Here is a 21,978-nt window from a genome sequence, read left to right as displayed (position 1 = left end):
TGTGTCTGCAGTGCCCATTTTCTTTGATGATTTAAACAAAATTTCACCCATGATCTCACTGTTACTGCTCTGAATAGCAGGTGATGTTACAGGACTGATCCTCTGTTAAAGGTTGGTTATCCCACACACATACTTAAACTCCCTTCCCTGAAAAGCCTGAAGGGCTTCATAGAATCATAGGATGGTTTGGGTTGGAAGATCATCCTGTTCCAACCCCCCTGCCATAGGCAGGGACACTTTCCACTAGATCAGGTTGCTCAGAGCCCCATCCGACCTGGCCTTGAAAACCTCCAGGGATGGGACATCCATAATCTCACTGGGCAACCTCTTCCAGTGCCTCACCACCCTCACAGTGAAAAATTTCTTCCTAACATCTAATATAAACCTGCTCTCTTTCAGTTTGAAGCCATTCCCTTTTGCTCTGTCACTCCATGTCTGTATAAAAAGTCCCTCTCCATCTCCCTTGTAGCCTCGTTTTATGTTCTGGAGGGCTTCATGAGTAGCTGTCATTTAAGGTGAGCATGTTCCTATCTTCTCTTCAGCCAGGCCTCGTTTAGCAGTCATACCCATAAGTAATGACATGGCCTAGCTAAGAGTGATTAGCAGACTGTCCACTAATTTTCCCAGGAAATTGGGAATGTATCTTGGTCATCTTCTTATCTGTACATTATGGAAATTGTTTCTGTGCCAGTGTTGAAAAGGGCATGTTCTGTCAGCGTATTTTAAATAAATCTTGAAGGATGTGAAAAGCTTGGAACAGCTGAAATAAGTAAAGAAAATAAATGGAATGGGGGAAAAATGTAATGTCAAAACTCAAGATCCACTGATAGTGAAATGACTTTCCTTCTTTTAAATTGCACAACTGAAAATGTCACATTGCATAAATATGTTAAATGTAGCTACAATTTTTCTCTCTCCATGTCTTCATCTTACAAGGATATCTGCTTATGTGTGTGCAGATGGGAAAGGAATTTTAAAAAGGCCTTGGACATTCACCTGAACAGAAATGCCTGGTATATGCCTGCCAGATGTTCTAAAATTTATTATTTGCTTCTAATTTTAACCCTGTCACATGATTTTAAATCTGAGTCTAGCAGCAGCTTGAGCTCAAATTTCGAAGCTACTTTGTAAACCAGCATCTTGGTTTACCCAAGGGTACCTGGTGGGTTGATCCCAGGGGTCAGCTGAGACCCAAGCCAGTCCCTGCTCATTTAGGTGGGCTCAGATCTCTCGGGTGCATCCCCTCCCAGCGTCCTGCCCACCTCTACCCACAGGCTGCAGGGACAGCTGCAGAGGCAGCCTGAGCAGTGTGCAAACCCTCTTCAACAATAACTGCAGCACGGGTGTGTTATCAACACTGGTTTTGTCACCAGTTGAAAACACAGTGCCATGCTGCTGCTGGGAAGAAAATTAATTCTGTCTCTGCCAAACCCAGCACAACTACTGACTATACTAAAGAGGCTTGTTCAGAGATCAGTTCTTGCTCTCTTGCTAAATAAGGAATATTTGGTAGCTCTAGGAACTTTGAGGAACCTTTCTGCAGAGAAACAGCTCCAGCGCCTTCAGCATGCCTTTGGAGCTGGTCAGAGCTTTCAGTATTGCCCTGAAGCTGGGAAATAGCAACAGACTCTGCTCCTGGCTAGTTGAAAAAGTGGACGCTGTGCTAAACACAGTACTGTATCAAGCTGCAGGATCCTTGACTTTGGCTGATGTTGCAGAGACCTGACAAGCTCAACGAGTTGAGCTATGATGGAAGAACCTGGGTGTCATTTCTGTTCTTGTAAGGTTCACAGCTTGTTAGACTGTAGCTTCATAATCGTGTCTCTGATGTCTCCTGATCCAGTTTTTAATGTCAGAGGAAAATGGGTAATGATAAACATGCATGGTGGAGGAAATAACTTGAAAGAGCTTAAGTGACCTCTTGGCTGGTGAACATCCAGATGAGAACACAACAGGTGCTCCACCTTAAAAGAAGTGAGTCTGGTAAAGCTTATTAAGGTAATGCTGATAGTAAAGGGACAGAAACCAAGCCTTCTTAAGGTCAGTCTGATGCTTGGAGGACAGTTTATTTTATTTTAGTTAAAACATTGCAGTTCCAGCTATAATCCTTGTATTTTTCTCCTGGAAAGCTGCTGTGAAGAATTAAAAATCCTTGAATGTCTGTGCTGATGGACACTCCCAGAGCCTTCATCCAGGACCAAACTGGTCCCACAGCTATGGATCAGTATGAAGCTGGTGTGGAGAATGCCTCAGTTGTTTTTCAGTCTCTGTTTTTCTGAGGACCTGGCTTGGAGTTCAGCACTTCAGGGCATGCATGGAGATCTTGCAGTGCTTCCTGTTTGCCAGCAGCTATGCTTTCAGTGCAGTGTAGCTCTTGTATGCATTAGACACTGCATGGGGCTGCAGTTGTGCTGAGGCACTGGGAAGATTTATCTCTGGTTTTACATAAAGATCTCTGCCTTTCCCCACATCACCTCCTCAACACCCTGCCTCTTGTTCCCATGCAAATAGGGAGAAATAGGGAGAAATAATGGTAAGGTGCCATTTACTACACAGTTATAGAAAAATATCCTTTTTAATGCAACATATAACAGAAGTTTCCTGGCACAAGTGGCTTTCTGATTCATAGTTCTCCAACATCCCCTGCTCCAGCTCAGACAAGTTGATTATTTCCTCCTACCAGCAGATGTAGATAGGAACAATTGGAGCTGTGATAACTTTATCTTTAGTAGGGGCCAGCTGGGTCACACACCTTCTCTTTCCTGTCTGTAAACAGCAGCGAGGGGTGGCCCTGTGGGCTGCTGGCAGGGACTGGTGGCCTGACTGAACTGACAGGAGCTGTCAGGAGAGGAGGGAGATGCCAGTTCAGCAGTCATCCTCAGCTGTCATGGATGGAGGGAAATAAAGGAGGCTTCTAGAGAGATGCAAAGTGGAGAGGGAAGTCATGGTCAGAAACTTTTTAATGCCTCTGGTCAGGTGAGAATAGGGAATTAGACAGCTCTGGATCACCTGCCTTCTGCTGGGGGTCCACTGCTGAAGGTATCTGTACTCACATTGCAACACAGCTTAAAGGAAGCAGCCTTGGGAAATTGCCTTTCCAACTCCTGCTGGGAAATAGTTTTTTCACTCTGCTGTGATGGGTGAACTTAATCTGCAGGAACTCTTTTTGCCAGTTGTCTGAGGTTTTTAAGTTAGCTTTTCAGTTCCAGTGGGTTGAGCAAATACAATAAGACAGGTGATGCAGAGGGGGAAAATTCGGCTCTATTTTTCAGCATGGTCCATTAAAAGCCTCATTAAATAGAAGTTTTCCCTGAAGTTATATTAAGATAATTCTTCTGTGACTAATGCCATAAATTAAAATGGAAAGTTTGTTCACATCTTTTGTTTTCAGTCAGAAAAGGTTTCATTTGGAAATACTGATTTATTCTAAAAATTTCAAGTGTGCTAATGCCCAAGTGGTTTAAAGATATTTTTGCTTAGGCTAACAGCAAAGACCAAATGCTCAGGAAGTGCGTGGAAGGGGTTTTGTCAGCAAACAGGCCCTTTTTGCCAATTGGATGTGAAAACTTCTGTGTATAAAATCTGTGGCAGCAATGTTATGTGATTTCAGTTTTTCCTGCTCAGAGAACTTGAAGCTGACTGGTTATGGTGAGGTGCTTGGCTCCCAAGTGGACCAGGCAAGGGAAGGGATTCATGTTCATGTCATAGTTTTAAGGACTAAAGTCAGAGAGTACTTCTAATTATTAAGTGATGTCACTGAAATGCAATGTAGTGGTTTCAAGCCCCCTTTTCACCCTGAAATGTAGGCTTTTAAATACTCCAGTGGTGACAGATGACTATAGGGAAATGTGCAGAAGCTCAACATAAATTCTCGGTTTCTGAAGATGGTTCAGAGTGGCAATGTGGTGGTTTCTTCTCTGCCATGTCCTGTGTGAAAGCTAACTAGTTAGAAGTAAAGGGGAGGAAGAACATGTGTATGTGTATGTTCTCCAACAACGGCTTTTGGAAAGGTAGGAATATATATGTAAAAGAAAATATATAAATGTGTTTACCATATATAAATGTGTATGTTATACTTACCTGTTTTTGTGAACAACTTTCTTAGTGGTCAAGGCTCTAAGTTCAGCTGAGATGCCTCTGTGCTCAGCTGGTCTCTGTGCCTGTTGTTCTGCCCTTAGAAGTTCAGGGTGTCCTTGCTCAAAGCTGTATAGCTGGATTTAGGTGCAGTGTCACACCAGTACTCTTGCTTCTCTAAATCTAGGTGTGGTCAAGATGCTAGATGGAGTCAAATAGACCTTTGGAGAAAAGACAGAAGATTTCTGAGCATTTAGCTGTTTTAGAAGTGACTTTATGTCTCTCCAGCAAAGCAGGAATTGGAAAAAGCGTTGTGAAGTCTAGCAGTGACAGAGCTGTGTATATGTTTATGGCAAGCTTTTCTGAAGTAGAAGCAGCAGGATGTAAGGAAATGCTAAGGCACTGGTTGGATCTTTGCAGTGGGTTGTGGAAGTTGGCGTTGTGGGTGGATGAGAGGTAGGAGAGAATAAGCTCAAGAATTTTGAACATGAACAGGGGAGGGCTTCCCTCTGATCCAAAAGAATAGTGATGTGGTGAGAAATACAAGGAATCTGGAAGGTCTGGATTTCAAGGAGAGAGTTTGAGAGAATTGATGATGACTTCTAAATAGCAGGCCCAGTAGTTTGGTGTTCATGTTCATGGAGACTGATATAAGAGGGGAGCTCAAAGAGGTAGCTGGGACAGGAGCAAGAGCAGAGGTTGAGGTAAGAAAGGTAGAAAAGCAGAAACTAGAATTATGAACTTGAATTCTAGTTACAATGAAAAACACAGGGGAGGAAGACCAAAGTGTCAAACTGAGGCTGCTGGGGGCAGACAGGAGCTGGGACCAGCCCTCCCTGGCAGTTGACAGAACAGGTTTGTCCCAGGTGAAAGCAGTGGAGAAGTGATGCTATGGTGAAATTTGGGAAGAATTTGGAGCTACCCCTGTACAAAAGATTGGAGGAGGAAAGAGAGAGCAAATGAAGGATCACCTGTGCTGGTGCATGAGAAGCAGTGGAGGGCATCTTGACAGGCAGCTGAGTGACAGTCGAGACAAGTGCCTTGAAATCGGAGCTCAGGGAGAGAGTGCGAGCAAACATGGTTTGAAAACGAGGTTATAGCATGAGACCTTCTAGGAGTGTGTCTGCCACTCTGTCCTGTAGTTGTAAGCTACACAGCCAGACTTTTCACACTCTAGTTGTGTCCTTGTATTTTAACTATTTTACCCCTTCTCATCTTTGCCTGTTGAAAGGAGTATGAATAGTGAAGATGGGATTTGGTGTCTGTGGAAGGCATACCAACAATTTATAGATTCCATTTTCTTAGGATGTTTTACCTGTTACTGTGACAGGAAGGCTTGAGATTCCTGTAAACAGAGCTGAATGAGGAATAAGAAATGCAATTTTAGCTGTTCTTTTTCTAGCTCATTTAATTACCCCAGCATCCAACGTATTCCCTGAATAGGAAGTCATTTTCCTGTTCAAACAGTAAAAAGGAAAAGAAAATGAGTAATGAGGGGTGGGTTATGTAATTTTAAAGCCCCAACAGTCAGATGGTAGGCTTGTGAGACAAAATCTGAAACTATTATTAACCAATTAAAATGAAGTTTTGACCTACTTTTGTGTCACTGATATTCCTGCAAATTGGCCCAGCCATCTCAGTGAGACAAGGTATCTGCAGGATCCTTGCAGAAGTCCAGCATGGCCTGGCTACCCTGCCAAGGGCAGAGCTACAGGTTCCTTCTCCATCTGGTGAGGATGGCTTGTCAGTCAAGTGCATGAGGGAAGACACCAGAACTGGGGAGTGTGGCAGACTTGATTTATAGGTCAATGACAAAGTGCTGCTTTGCCTGCTTCTTCCTGACTGATGTTTCTGATGGTCCTTTTTTAATCTTGCCTCTATGCTGCTCACTTAGTGCTCTGTTTATTAAGTGGAATGCAAGTTTGAATAATCTGAAACCTGAGATTCTTCTGTTTCATCTCCATTGCTGTACCTCCTAGTTCTTTTGTTCCTCTGAGAATATTTAGGCAACTCCAGGAACAAATGTGCTCCTGGGTAGCAGATTTCAGTTTTTGCTGTACACCCTAGAATGCCCATTTATAGCATCAAATCAGTCCGTATTCCAGTGCAGCAACAGTATTTATGATTAAGGTCAGCTATTTCTTGCCAGAGGGTGGTTAACACTCTACAAATCTGCATTAGGCCAAATGCTCCTATTCGTAGTTTATAAGGATCTGTGGCCATGGAATGTGTGGAAGGGATTTTCTATGTTCTTGAACCTGTAACTTCAAAAGTTTAGTTGAATTCTTAAGCCTTTTTTTCATTTTGATTTCCTGCTTCTAGTCATGGGTGCCCTAAGTGGGTGAAGCTATTCAATAGGGCTCTTAGTAGTGCCTTTGTCAGTAGTTTAACCCTAAAAACCTCAGGTAAAATACCCTGATCCTGGTAAAACTGAGTTTATTTTGTAATGCCGTCATCATTTTCATTCTGTATTTACTCAGTGTTGTTCTATTTCTGATTCTCCCTTCTACATGATACTGCTAAGTGGTGGAGCCAGTTACACGTATAGATATTAAGCTCTATCAGTAATCTACTTACTGTGCTAAGACTGCTAATGAAGATATTAAATAAAATGGTCAGAAAACCAGTGGAATGCCACTAGCACGGCCTCTCTGGTTTGTCACTGCTGCTTTCAGCATGCAAGCCATTGTCAGCTTCTCTTTTATTTAACTCTTCGTTCACCTTCCTGTGCTTCTACGGCTCCTTGGGTTTCTCCAGTTCCACCTGCCAGCATGCTTTACTGAGAAAGAAAAAGGAAAGAAAAAGAAAATGCTTTGCTGCATTTTCTCTGTTTAGAGAGTCAGTGGTCATATAGCCAATTAGCTGGGTCTGGTCTGTCTTTTTTAGATTCATGTCACTTTTTACTACATTTTTTAATTAATGTCTGAAGATCTAATTATTTTTTGACATCTTCTAGTGTACTGAAATGCTGTTATAGTGGTTAGATGAACAGTAAGTAGCCTTCATTTTTCCCTCCTCTCTTTCCCTGACATAGTTGCCTCATTTTTTGGTTTTTTTAATAGTTTGGAAGTGCTTTATAAAGGATAAAGTTATTCAGAACCCTTGTGTCACCATTCTCTGATCTCCTATGTGATATTTTGTTTAGCTGAGTTTTAATTTTGTTTTCTAGAGATGGGGGGAGGGGTGTTTCTTGTTGTTTTTTGGGGGTTTTATAAAAGTATCCAATATGGGAGAGACACAGTTTCCCTTCACCTCGGCACATTAAACTCTGAAGAGTCATCTGCCATCTGTGCCACTCCACTAGGCTCCTTCTGATCAGGCATATTTCAAGTGTGATTCCTCTTATTCTAGAACATGAAAGTAAAACAGGCTAAATGAATTTGAAATGTCAAGGTGTTTATTCATTTCTCTCCGATTCCAGGAAGAAACCTGAAATTAATGTAGTTATTGGCTCCTGTGAATCTCACTCCATGAGTTCTGGCTTTGGCTGCTGTTACCCATTGATGTATCCATCTCTGTTCACTAACTTGCCTTGCCCCCCTGACCAGCCTCTTTATTCTTTTTGAAAGCTGAAGCCATTTCTATATTATCTTTAATATTAAACCCTACACTTGCTACATGGAGATCTCAATTTTTCTTCTTCTTTGAGTATTTAAAAATATGTTTCACTCTTTGGCATGCTGGCAAAAAATGCTAGGCATCCTTTATTATCAAATCCTGGAGGTTTTCACAACTCAGCAGTCTTTACTAATTACTTTCTTTATACATTTGCCATCCTGAAGTCATAAATCTGCTTGAATTGCATGCCATTTTATCCTGTAATTTAAACTAACACAGCTTGATGTAGTATTCTTTGTATTACTAAATTTTATGTTCTTTTACCTGCTTCCAGATAACCTCAGAAGGATTGTCAGACAATCTCAGCACAGCAAAAGCAAGACCTTGTATCATTCTCGTTTAAAAGGAATTTTACTTAAAATATTCTGCCTGGGCTATTTGTTTCCATACGTGTTGGGCAGGTGCTGCATTGGAAGACTGTTCACCTGGGTGGGAAAAAATGTCTGGTGTGTGGCTGAGCCATGGACCACCTGTGAAGACTTCATCAGACATGGTAGAAAGTAAAGAGCAAATCTGTTTTGCAGTTGTTGCAAAACAAGCTGTTGGCCATTGACTACTGATCACTACCTCGTGCCAGGGTATTTGCTGATGCAATCAGCCAGACCCCTGAGCTCCATTTAGAGCCTTACCTGTATCCCAGCCACCTTCTCCTGACTTCACTTTCTGCTGCTTTCTCCAATACCTTCTAGCAGTGCAGCACCAGTGAGGGATGATTGTAATCTCCCCTTATGCCCTTCTTCCTCCATTTGAGAAATGAGGAGCTGTTTCACCTTGCAGCTGTGTTCATTTCAGACCATTTCAAATGCCTTTAAATTCATCCTTGGAAGGAATGGTTTCATCATTTTGTCTCACTGAGAGCAGTGTTTTCAAGTTGAAGTAATGCTTTGTAATTGAAAGGCAACTTCATTCTTCCATAAATAATACTTGCTGGAACAGAATGGAAAGGAATGCCACAGTCTCTTCAATCTCTTCATGATCTCTCTCCTGATTTCTGCTCATGCAGCATAGGGATATGATATAGGTCAGCCTAAGCATGGCCGTCTCTGTGTTTAAGAGCAACCTTACTCGTTTTTATTTTCCCTTTAGGCTAAGTCTTCTAAAGCTTTTATGTTTCTTCCTTGTCTTACTCCAGTGTGCTTCTGCCTCCTCCTCCTCTATCCTTTGCAGTTGCACAAGCATTACTAGCTATCCAGTGGTCATGAGCAGCACCATAAAAATGTGTTTGGATGAAAGAGGATTTTTTTAAAGAGAAGTATGTTTCAACTTCGGTTTGTTTTTCAGAAGGGATCCTAATTAGTTTAGGCAGGGGGTGAATAAAGAGCATAAAAACTTTCTCAGCTATTGCTCCCTCCACATGTATTTAAATTTCCTAGTACACAGTAAAGAGCACATAAATTCAGCAAAGTGATGAGCAGACTGGTTTAAATGTACTTTGAGTGCTACCTACATTTGCTTACAACTTGGCATCATCCAGGGTCTCTTGAGAAAGGGAAATGCACCTAGAAATACAGCTCTCTGGGGGCTAGTAACTAGCAGAAATGAAGAGGGTTCTGGCAGCCTGGCTGTGCCAGATGGAAGCTTTGTTGAAGGGAGAATTGCAGCAGAGACACAGCAGAGACATTGGCAATTTCATGGGAAGTACAGCTGCACACACACGAGCTCTGACTGCTCTTGATGTTTGACAGGTGCTGCTGAAGAATTATCCAAAAGCTGAGCCTGAGCTGTGTGGTGTAAGTCCACAGCTGAGCTTTGTCAACCCTTAGGATAAAGGGTAGTAGCCAGGCTTTTGGGGGATGTTTCTTATGTATCAGCTTTTCTACTTACCTAATCCCATGATCAAAAGGAAGGAAGTTAGGCAGTCCACGTTTGTGTGTCTTCAAGAGAAACTTTCAGGATATGCTTCCTTCATCTTAACATTCTCTGTATCCAGTAGTTATTAAGAAACCAAAAGTTTTTGTAGTAATGTCAGGTCTTGATGTTTTGATTCTATATGTGGTGATATAATTAAGGGTTGAAAACTTTAGAGGAGTGAAGTTCATCACTCTCGTGCCCCTCCCTCTGCTTACCTGGGCTGTGCTGGCTGTAGTGCTGCACTGTTTCTGTATTCTGGATTAGCTGGAGTGTTCTGCATGGGTAGTGTCTCCATTCCACTCTTCCTCTGCTGTCTGCTCTCCTACAGGGTTATCTGAGCTATCAGTTCAATAACTGGGCTACAGCTGACCCAGCTTGCTCAAAAAAACCATTAAAATTCTGCTGTGTAAAGTTAAAAGAGGAAGGGTTTCTGGGTCTGATTTGCCCATTCCAGAAGTGAGCCAGAGATTTTGTCAACCACTTAGTAATTTTCCCATACCTTCCACTACTTAGATTTCTTCTATAGCTTTTTAGTCTGGTGCACTGAACATTGCCTTTTTGACAGTTCCAGGAAGTGAAGCAAGGCAGGTTATGCTGAACGTCCATTCTCCTATGTTCTTGTTTTTCTGTAACTTGCTTTCATTCTTTGGGGCACTAATCCTCCCATGTCACACATTCTCTGTTCAACTTTTCTCCTCTGCTAATCTGTGGATTTGTTCTGCTGCCCTTCTTAATCCACAGGAGCCTTGGTGACCTCAGGAGACACCCTTGGCAAGAGGCTTTTCTGGATTTGGGTAACATTGATTATTTCTCTTGCATTGCTGAAAATCAGCAATTGCCTTTCAAACCATCCCTGAGTAAGACTGAGCTGCTTAACCACTTGCCTACAAAAACCTGCTTACTGCAGTCCACTCCTAATGAGACATGAGCTCTCAGTCGAGTATCATGCTCAGCCATTCCCACATCTTGGCAAGTTCTGGAAAGAACTTTCTGCAGCTGCCAAAGTACTATACAGGAGATAAATCAGGCTGTTAAACTTTAATTGCTAGAATTTATTTTTTTGTGTATGTTGGGCTGTAAGTCTAAAACAAAGTTGTAGTAACAATGTTCCAGTCCTGGGTAAAAACAGAAAGTCTGAACGTGGTTTCTGTGAAAAACTTTAGTCATAGCCCAAACATGAGATTTCTTGTCTTGCTTTTAAAGAAGTGAAGGGGCAAAACTTAGTGTTAACAGGATGATGATGCTTAGTGGAAATATGTATCCTCAGAGGATTAAGGAGGGGAGCAGTGGGAGAGGTCTGAGTAACTGGGGTGCAGTAATTTATCCCAGTGTTACTGCACAGGCGAGAGCAGTGCTGGCTCACTTTTTGCTTTAGTGGGAGGGGGCAGAGGAGGCTGTGGGGAGGTGACGCTCACCAGGGTCCTGGGGAATTGCGTTACTTGGGGACAAGCCTCGAATGTACAAGGACTAGACAGTTTGTGTAGTAGATGGGGAAGTGGTCCATAAATGGTGTCTCTGTATGTTAGTATGGGTATTGTGACATGCCCCTATGAGCTTCCTTTTCCTTCATTCTATCTAGAATACAGCTAGAAGTGAGAACTTCCCAGATGTTTCAGACATCATATCAAGCTTCCAGGGGAGCAGCTGTGCACAACTCCTGAAAATGTGCAAAGTGCTCGCACGTACTGTCTGGAAACTTGTGCCAAGCAGAATACAAAGTAAACACAAGAATGCAAGAAAACACAGAGAGGCCATCTTTTAAACCCAGAATCTTCTCTGGTGTTAAAGTTTCAGGGAAAATGGGAACCCAGCTTCATAGGCTATGTTATGCTGCTCCTCACCCTTAGGAATGTCTTGATGCCTAGGATGTCACTGATATTTGCCTGAGACTCTGCATGACATATCACAGTGTGGGACTTGCTTTCCTTCTCCTATGGTGGTTCTATTAAACTAAGCTGGGCAGAGCAGCAGCAGAGAACCTCTAGTGTCCTGCAGTGGTAGAAGGGTAAGCTCTTTGGTCAAGTCTTCAACTTCCATGATTTCAAAAAGACCAGGAAGAAGGGAGGGGATTTTCAAGGTGTTTCCTTCCTGCTTGGGAAAGAGTTCCCATGTGAGGTGGCGGCTGTTACTGATGCCCTCTCCTCTCCTCACCACAGCAGATTTTCTTTCTCAGATTGCTGCTGCTGCAGCAGGACATGCAGGTTAATGCAGTGCTGGGCAAGGGGGATGTTGAGAAACAAACCAGCACTTCTTGGTGTAATTTTTGCTCTTTCTTCACAGCCTTTGGTGCTCAGGTCCCTGTTTGTCCTTTGCAGTGGGACAGAACTGGTGTTTGTTGCCTAGGGGAGTTCATGCTCTCCTCTGGTATCCTTTGGCCCCATTAGCAGCAGCAGCAAGTGCTGAATACTTCTTCATTATCTAGGCGTGATGAAAGCCCCAATAACTTTTTTTCTCAGAGAGAGAAATGAGGCGAAAATCTCCTAAATATACAAATATTTATTTAGTTACAATATATGGATATTTTAGGAGCTACGGGGAGCCTGTATACCACTGAGAATGCCAGGTAGCATAATGTCTTTCCTAGTGAGGAAATGTTTAGTGATACATACTTTGTTACCTTCCATGGGATTTGGCAGAGAGTCATTTATGTCAGTTTTGTGGTGCACAGACCTGACAGCTGCTTTTTTGAGTGTCTTGGAGGAACAGGACAGGAGTGGATTGCTCCTGAAGGATTTAGCTCATGAAAGAAGCATGTGCTGGTCCTAATTGTTCATATGGATTTCCCTTGGTTTGTCCCAAGAGCAGCCAGGCTTCTGTGCCATTCTGTTTTGCTGCTGTGCACAAGTAGGTATTACATGTATGGATGGACATGCACAACTGTTTTCCTGATTTATTTCAGGAAATTTTCCCACTTTCTTTCAAAAGCAAGCACATTCTCTCCTGTAATTAGAATATCATCTGTATTTTTGTTTACTTTTTACAGTAGGGTGAAACAGTGGGCTCGACAGTATTGATTTTTGCTGCTTCCCTTCCCTCTCCAAAGTGCTTAAGATATTTTTAGATGCTTTCTTCAAGCTTTTTGGGAGAGAACAATGTCCACCACTAGATCAGCTGTCAGAGTTCAGCTTTGTGAAGTCTTGGCTTTCTCATCTGGAGCTTGTGACTTTTTTTCATTGTGCCTTGCTCAGCACTGATGCACAACACAGGTAAACACTGGGGGTGGGGTTGGGAGAAGAATTTGAAAAGCTTTATTTTACAAGCCTTTTTTATAAGGCTTGTATGTGATGAAAATACAGGGTAGAAAATAGCCCCAGGAGTGGAAGATGAGGGCTAAAATCCTGTAGGTTTTCGTGCAGTGGAGTTTAAGAAGCTGAATTAAGACTGAAATAAACACCCCATGTCTTGGGACCAATACAGCCTTAGTTGAGTATTTGAATACCAGAATACAATAGATTTGTGTAGTAAATTCCGTATAGTCTCAGGAATCAAGGAACAAAGAAGTCAGGTCAGGCTGAAGTTGAATGTCCAGTTCACAGGGAGGAGAGTGGTTAGACAAAGAGATTTTTGGACTGTGATTTGTGAAATGTGCAGCAGAGCCTTGACAGGTTCCTGCCAGGAAGTTGAATGGATTCTCCCTTTTGTGGCATTTTATTCAGTTTTCTAGCACATGAGGCAATGTCAGATGATTTGGTGCTATTCTGCCTATTAAGAAGGCTTAGATTTCTGATTTATCTTCTGCCTTCATTTACCTCCTTTGGCCGAAAGTTTCATGAACATTTTCTACCTGCAGCATGACAGGCTGCTGTGAAGGGACATGCACTACTGTTCTAGGATGCACATCTTAGAAAACTCCTGTCCTAGCAGCACATCAAATGAAAACATAGTAGGAACTTAGAGCAGCATCCTTGTGAGTGGAGTTTGTAAGTGCATTGGAGAAGGGGAGCAAAATGTTTGAAGAGTAGCTGTATGGGTCTTTATTTTTAATGAAAATATAATAAGAGAAAAATGAGGATAAATAGAAATGTAGACTCTACATTCCTCAGGGATATAGCAGTGGATATTACTCTCTTTGGGTCAGATAAAAGAACAGGTTGGTATTAAAACTTCATTTCATGTGAATGCTAATCCAAAAACTATTTTGGAAGAAGAGCTTTAAAAAAAAATCAAAATCACAAATCCTAATCAGGCGGATTCTGAAATACAGCTGATTATACCATGGACTGGAGACACTAAATAAAACAAAAAATACACAACTATTTTTAATTGTTATTATAAATTATATTTCTTTTTCCTAAATCCTGTATTTGTAGTTGTTTGGTTTGGTTTTTTTCCCCTGAGTGAACAAATCCAGATTTTCTCCACTTGGACATAGTTTTATTTTTAAACACAGCTTCCAGAAATGCATTTGTGTGGGATTGCAGTTGGGACCAGTGGAGAGCCATGGCACTCTGCCAGGCACTCGCCCTGTCCCTGCAATACAGATGGATTGCCAGGGTTCTGGAGAAAAACAACCCCAAAACTTTAAACAAATTATGCTTAATGGAAATAAACATTTTTTGCCCTTCTCTATAATGATTTGGATAATGTGCTGGCTGTGTGTTTCTGGAGGACAGAGGAAGGGGGAAGGGGAGAGGAGGGCAGAGACAGAGCTCTGCGTGCCTGTAACTTGCTCTCTGGTGGGTTCTCTGGAAAGCCTGTGGGACAGACTGTCATTTCTAACCTTGGAGTGTTTTGTAACTTCCAGCCCATCCTTCTTTTACAAGGTGGGCAGGCTGGCTGTAGCCAGCTATGATGAGAGAGAGCATTTATCTACTGGTTGATTTCTTCCATATATGGATTTGAAAGACCAGGAAAGGCATATAGAACCATATAATCATTTAGGTTGGAAAAGACCCTTAAAAGTCCACCAATAAGCCACATCCCCAAGTGCCATATTTACACGTCTTTTAAATACCTCCAGGGATGGTGACTCCACCACTTCCTGAGGCATCGTGTTCTAATGATTGACTTCTTTCAGTGAAGAAAGTTTTCTTAAGATCCGATCTAAATATCCCCTGGTGCAATTTTAGGACATTTCCCCATGTCTTATCACTTGTTACTTGGGAGAAGAGACCAATGCCCACCTGGCTACAGCCTTTCAGGTGGTTGTAGAGGCTAATATGGTCCCTCCTCAGCCTCCTTTTCTTCAGGCTAAACACCCCCAGTTCCCTCAGCCAGTCCTTATCAGAAACATCTTCTGGACTTTTCCCCAGCTCCTTCTCTGGAAATGCTCCAGCATCTCAATGTCTTTCTTGTCATGAGGGGCCCAGAACTGAACACAGGACAGGATGAGGTGTGGCCTCACCAGTGCTGAGTACAGGGGGACAATCCCTGCCCTGGTCCTGCTGGCCACACTATTGCTGACACAGGCCAGGATGCCATTGGCCTTCTTGGCCACCTGGGCACATCTGGCTCATGTTCAGCTGCTGTTAAATGGCAGCCCCAGGTCCTTTTCCACCAGGCAGCTTTCCAGCCACTCTGTCCCCAGCCTGTTGTGCTGTGTGGGGCTGTTGTGAGTGACCCCAGTGCAGGACCTGACACCTGACCTTTGCTGGCCTCATACAGTTAGTCTTGGCCCATGGATCCAGCCTGTCCAGATTGCCCTGCAGAGCCTTCCTGCCCTCCAGCAGATCAACACTCCTGCCCAGCTTGCTTTGATTTGCAAACTGGCTGAGGGTTCACTCAATGCCCTTGTCCAGATCATTGATAATGACATTGAACCAGCACTGGCACCAACACTGAGCCCTGGTAAGCACCAGGTGTGACCAGTTGCCCACTGGATGCAGCTCCATTCACCACCACTCTCTGGGCCTGGCCATCCAGACAGTTTTTTACCCAGAGACAGTGCACCCGTCCATGTCACATACATGTCTTGTATATTTACAGTGTACAGCGTTGATACTCTCTTCCATGTCAAGCACCTGAGTTTTGCTGGGTTTTGGTGATAAGTGACATTGCCATGAAACCAATACCTGATTGGGTTTGTTTTTTTTAACATAAAGAAGGGCAAGCAGAGAATGCTGCAGACTATAGCCCACCTCACAGAAGAAAAGGCACCATGGATGTATCTCCAGTTTTTCAAGCTGGTGCTGATAAATCTTTTCTCTCACTTCTGTTGCTATGGTGTTAGTTCTTTGCAATAACAAACCTTTGGGTGATCATGTCAAATGCAGAGATCTCTCAAAGAGAGAGTTGCTGAAAGAGAAGGGGAGAGTAGGAGGGATCAAATTCCAGCTGATGAAAAACAGTGAATCCATGTTTGTCTCAGCAGAGGGCCATCAGAAATTTTGCACTTTACTTTCGCTAACTTCTTTTTGGGTCTGATACTCCACTTGAAAAGGCTTCTTTTTACCTTCTCAAATCTTTATTCTTCTTTCTATTTTTAATTTCTTTTTCTTAGTGCATAAATGGAAGGTGGATCTCTTCCAAATTCCACACAGCTCAGGAATATTTGCTTTCTGCAGCATGGCTCTAAAGACAGACCTTATTCTTGCAAATGCTTTGATCCTCCAATCCACAAAATACTGGATCAAATTTTGAAGGTTTTTGTGGCTGAAATGTACCTGCTGTCCTTGTTGAGGCAATTGAAGTGGTCACTGAACTTCCTTCCAGAGAAGCTGCTTTATCATGCTGTCGTTTCTCACATTGCTTTACTGGTGAAGGGGAAGCAAAACAGTGTTAGGGAGGAGTCTTTTTAATGCTTTCCAGTGTGCAAAGTACGTGCATTTGGTTTCGTTCTCAAAATATGCCTGTTGCATTTAACTGGCACAACTGTTGGGAAGAAGTTATCTTGCCCAGATGTCATATGCTTGTGGAAAATACTGTGCTGGAAATGCCTGGATTTGTCTTGAAGGCATTATTCTATTCTTGGGTCAAGGCTGAAAGAGAGGACTATTTTCTTTTTTTCTGAATGTTTCTGTGCAGATTGAGCTGAAAATACAAGAAGAATGTAGAGGGGTAACCAATCTCAAGTACTTACTTGCTTCTTACTGCTTTTGAAACTGCAAAATAAAAATGAATTAATTCAGAATTTTGTACATTGGCAATCGTGAACTTTCTGACCTATTTAAATGGACCCTTTGTTTTGCTGTTTCCTTCTAAATGTGATAGGCAGATGGGAAAAAAATCAGAAGCAGCAGCGTGGTCATCTGAGATTTCTTTTAAGGATATTAACTGATTTTTCTGAAACGTGGTTGAAGAAGTTAATTTTGTTCTTCTGTGTCCTTTAGCCAAGCTGCAGTTCACTTTGTTTTGCAGATACTTAGGCTGTCCCCTAGCCTTTGTGCTGCACTACTTGTGAGAATGAAAATATGTCAGAACAGCCAGACCTTCTGTGGACTGAGTCACCTGGCCACAGCTTACCCATCCCTGAGCATCCACACCAAGTCTGTCCTGTTGGTGTCTTGGCTTGTAGGGAGTGGCTGCCCACCTGTGAGCTGTGCCTCTGTTTGCTTCCTCAAAAGAGAGTCACACTATGTTTTCCAGTTGTATTGGAATCTGCATAAGGATTTCAAAGGGCCCCAGTGCATAATTGTTAGTAGGAGCATATAGTAATGGGCAAGCAAAGGTGGTCTCTGTGGGAAGAATTGGAAGTCTTTCAATTTGCTTTTGTGCCATAGGTACCTTCAGTTGTTCTCCTCAGGGAAGCCTGGCCCAGATAAGAGTGCCTACACAGGAAAAGTAATTCAGCTCTATGGATGGGTTGTATTAGGAACTAGCAAATTAATATAAAGCTAATAGATTTCTGCTTTAGTTTTATTGGTTTGATCCTGTCTTTACCTTCCTTAAGGCACCCAGTCCTTAATTCAAAGCAGGAACAGTTTTGTAGGGTGGGAGATTTTAGTAGGATAAAACTCAAGCTAATGAGACAGAAAACAGCATCAGCAGCAGCCTGTTCTGCCCAGTACTCCTTTCCCTCCTGTGCCTCTCACACTCTTCTTTACCAGAGTTGAATAAAAAAGAAAGCAGCAATAGAAAGGATCTATGCAGGTAAAATCAGATGCTAACTTTAGTGAGCACACATCCATCTTTCCTCTCAAAGATGTTCCTGGTTTACAAGGTTAAGTTGCCATTGATGCAATAGGTCTCATAACTGGTTGAATTGAATCTCACAGCTTTTGTGCTGTGAGCAGCCTGGTGTGTTGGCTAGAGCATGAGCCAGTTCTGGCACTTACACTGAACTAATATTAAATCTGGTAAGTAGTTTCATGGGATCATTAAATTCCATGAGCATCTTAGGGGTCTCATCATCTTCATCAAAGCAAATTTGGCATTCAGTTTAGACTAAGTTGCTTAGGGCTTTGCCTAGTCAGGTGTTGAAAACCTTGACAAATGAAGATCCTGCCACCTCTGTGGGACTCTGCTGTAACGAGACTGCCCTTGTGGTAGATTTTTTTTGCCTGATTTACTTGGAATCTCCATAGTTTTGATTTATATCCTGATAAATCCAAGCCCTCACAATAACACTGACCCGCTCTGTTAGGATCCTGGCATGCATCTCATGCATGCATCTCATACAGGTCCAGTAGGCTTCTTTGCATTGTTATTTCATCAAGAGAGAATTCCTCAATCCTTTTTCAGCACAGGTGGTTCCTCTGCTCTTGAACCCTGTTTTGGTACTGAGACCAAGCCCTCTAATACATTGCCACTGTTTTTATGCCTTCCTGTGCTGTCTGGAGCAGACTTTCAGCACACCTCACACCAAATCTTTGTTTCCTACCCAGCTAACTGCCAAATTCTGCTGCTGGTTGTTGTCTGGGAGCTGCACCCCTCCTTACCAGCTAAATAGCTGTCTCAGTGGCAGATGAATTTCCACAGATCCTGAGTCACTTGCTTTGTGTTACCTTTATTCGTGTCCTGGGTGCTGTTTTGTGCAATCCCAGTGGGCGAAGGGCACAGCAAACCTTCCTTTTATTAGTGGTGTTAATCCTTGCTAGCTCATTCCTTTTGCATGTATGTGAATGTACCAGGGAATTGTGTGAACATACTGGGAAACTGGGCTGAAGAGCCATATGTTGGTTTAGGGTGGAGAAGCACAGCAAGACCTTTGGATGGAAGGTACTTGCTGGTGACTTCACTGTTTTTCATGGAATTAGAGCTACACTGCTGAGAAATAAGTGCCTGAGTAAAGTTTTCTAACATTCAATAATGTGTAAATTCTCAGGCATTTGGATAATATACCAAAACAAAGGCATTGTGTAAAGTAAATATGATCTGTGTGGCAGCAGCACCTTGGATGGTGGCAGGGACAAGAGCTTGGATCCCCCATATATAGTAATAAAATGTTTCTCTCTGGTTTCTTCAGCTTGACCTCACCAAACCCATTGAAGATCAGGGCCCTTTGGATGTGATCATACACAAACTGACAGATGTAATCCTTGAAGCAGACCAGAATGACAGCCAATCACTGGAGCTGGTTCACAGGTTCCAGGTAAGTGGTTCTTTCTGCATTTCAAGCAGGAGGATGATTTTGGTGCAGCAAATTCAGTCTGATTACTGTGCACTTCATAGGGGTTTGATGAAAAGAGCTGTCTGGCACACTGCTGCCTTGCTACTGATAGCCCAGCAAAAAAGGTTTTGTCAGTTTAAAATGGACTTGCACCTTGGGAAGGTTTTGTTTTGTATCAGTAAGGTTAATTAGACCTGCTTTCCCACCAGATACTCTCTACATCATTTCAAGAGCATTAGTGATGCTCACAAAGAGGAACAGGTGTTTGCAGATCACTTTATGTGCATCTCTCCGTGACAGAAGCCACTGAATTAGTTTGGCCCAGTTCTGTCCCAGTTCCTGGAATGCTAATTTCTGCAACATCAAGATTACTGTGAGTGACTCTGTTCTCTAGTGCTGAACATCCTGTTATATATATTTTTTTCCCTCAAGTTTACATTGAAGTTCAGAAATATGCAGGGTGTAGTGGTACAGAGAACTGTTTTCCCAAAGAAAAAGTGTCTTAAAAGATTCTCTCCCAGTGCCTTCCAAACTTTTTTATTTTGGAAGATAGAGGATGAGATAGAGGGTAGGCCCCCTGTGAGCAGGTGTCTGAATGATACCCTCTCTCCAATAATTAAGGCCTTAAGCTTTTGCTTCTGCAGGAATCTGAGTTGTGCCACATCACTGGCATGCAGGAAGCTCTCACAGTAGTAAAACATATAACCAGGAACCAGTGGCACAAAGCACAGGCCTTTCTGTATTGAATTGCATGCCAAAATGTGTTTTTAGAGTATACTTTCATGTAGTTTTGTATCCAGGGCAGAAACTATCTGGAAATTGCTGCCTATCTGCATCTGTCCTTTATTATTTTAAGATGCTAAAAATCATTAGAAATTAAGAAGCATATTCCATAAGAAAAAGAAATTGTAAGAATACATTTGTATAAAATGGGATAGGGTTTTTTTTAATTTTTAAAAATAAAATCAATGAGCAACTTAGAAATGGAAAAATGACCTCTTGCAAGAAAGTTTGTATGAGTGAGGTGTTATATAAGCACCGTGCTGTTTCTGGCACCTAAACACAAGTGGAAATAGTGTGGTTCCCTTATTGTTGATTAAGTGGACTGAAAAAGTTCTGATGATCTTAACCAGACCAAACAGTGCAAAATTCATTATGCTTTTTTCCTGCTATTGAATATAAATATGACAGCAAGATGATACCTGGCAGCAGTCTTACTGTTGGCTCCATAAAGCAGTCTTCCAGGAAGCAGAGAGCAAGGGATCCTTGACCACAGGAGGAGGAATGCCAGACTACGTTTATGACCTTTTTAAGAATGACATTTTTTCAGGTCTATGTTATAGAGGTCTTGACCATCTAATCTGCAAAGAGCTAAGGATGAAACTGGCTTCATATTTACATGACTCTGTGTCCCTGCTCTCTGGAGTCTGTGATGAGCCCTAGTTGGGTCTGGCAGAGAGTGCTAATAGAACAGGAAACTTCTTGGCATGCCATTGTAAGACTGTTTTCAATTGCTTTGGAAAAAAAAACTACAGGAGAATAAAAATGGTATGGAGGAGCTGCCTGTTGTCAGTGGCATTTTTAGCTCCAGAAGACCTTCAGGGCTGAGCTTTCTGAGGTCTTTGTGCTAATTGGATGTGGTATGGACTGCAGTTTCTCAGGAGAATATTGGTGGGTGCAAACTGCTCTCCACTGCACTGAAAATCAGCAATGAGTGCCTGATCTCATCCAAAGCCAAACAAGGACTGCATGCAGCACCTAATGTAGTGGATGAAAAGTAGAGAAATATTGCTATTAGCTTTTTAGGACACTTAAATCCTTATTTTGGGGGATGATGATTATTTGTAGAGATGATGGTCAGTCTCCCTACCCAGTGTAACACAGGGCTGGACTGACTGAACACAGGTAATTAGTTAACTGTGAAAATTGGTTGTAGTCCTCGGTGGTTCCTTCTTGACCAGAGGTACATGGAGGGAAGTCAGCTGAAGAGGCAGAGTCCCCAGGGTGCCTTTCACTTGCTGGTGCTACAGTTCCTGTATTCTTGGTAAGAAAAAAACAACTAGCCCAGTTCCTGTCTTCTAGACAAAGTATATGGCTTTGAAAACTGAGTATGTTTTGGCTCATGTGAGACATTGGGGAATCTTTGTTATGCTTTCATTAGGGCAAAATGCTGTCTGAGCAGCTGCCTGTCATAGCCATATAGGGGCTTGAGTAGCTTCATTTATTGCAGCTTCATATTGCATTCAAAAGGATGGCTTGGGTGATGGAAAATCAATAGGCTTATTAATTTGTCTTTCAGAGCTTTTCCTGAACAGGTTCTTTTTGCATTAGCCTACTTAAAAAGACAGATCAGATGCAGATTTTATGCCTAGTCTTTTGCTATCAGGTTGATGAAAATTTAAAACGTTTCCTCCCCTGCTGCCTTTCAACTCTTGACTCTCCCACTCTGGAGTTGTCCAAGATGGGCTCTTCTAATCTTGATTGAGAAACTTTCTTAGAAGGATTTGGAACTGAGACGAAGGAAAATGAGGGAGATATTTTGGAAGGGAAGGAGGTAGGGGACTTCTCAGCTGAGAAGAGGCAAGCAAAAAACCAAAGGAAACTATTATGTCTTACTAATTCTTTTCTAGTTGGGAGGACAGGTTAATACAAAATTGAAGTGGTCCATTTGCACTTGAATTTGCACAGGCCAATACCTGTGTTTTATCCATTTGAAAAACAATGATGTCTTAAATTATTAGAAGAGCCTCATAATTAAATAAAAATTTGTCATTCAAGTGCTAGGGCTTGGGATAGCTTCCTGTGGGTAGGATTTGCAAGATGAAGGAACAAAGGACTTTTGAAGGCTACACAGGGCAGCTGAGTACTCAGAAAGTTTCTTGGAGATGTACGGAGAACAGAAATGTAACAGAGAAGATCAGTTCCCCCTTCCCCTTGCCACACCCTGC

At 42.3% G+C, this 21,978-nt stretch overlaps 1 protein-coding gene across 4 annotated transcripts in view; it reads left to right on the top strand.

Moving 5' to 3' along the window:
• Positions 1 to 21,978, top strand: part of ITPK1 (inositol-tetrakisphosphate 1-kinase) — a 137,092-nt gene that overhangs the window by 50,902 nt on the left and 64,212 nt on the right. For all 4 annotated transcript variants that reach the window (XM_088166161.1, XM_014884453.2, XM_088166162.1 and 1 more), the window contains one exon: positions 18,887 to 19,012. In XM_088166161.1, coding sequence (XP_088022287.1) covers positions 18,887 to 19,012 — 126 coding nt within the window. The remainder of the gene's footprint in view (positions 1 to 18,886; positions 19,013 to 21,978) is intronic.

The sequence above is a fragment of the Sturnus vulgaris genome, chromosome 6, assembly GCF_052056855.1.
Source record: "Sturnus vulgaris isolate bStuVul1 chromosome 6, bStuVul1.hap1, whole genome shotgun sequence".
Taxonomy (NCBI): domain Eukaryota; kingdom Metazoa; phylum Chordata; class Aves; order Passeriformes; family Sturnidae; genus Sturnus; species Sturnus vulgaris.
This window is presented reverse-complemented; position numbering and strand designations above follow the sequence as displayed.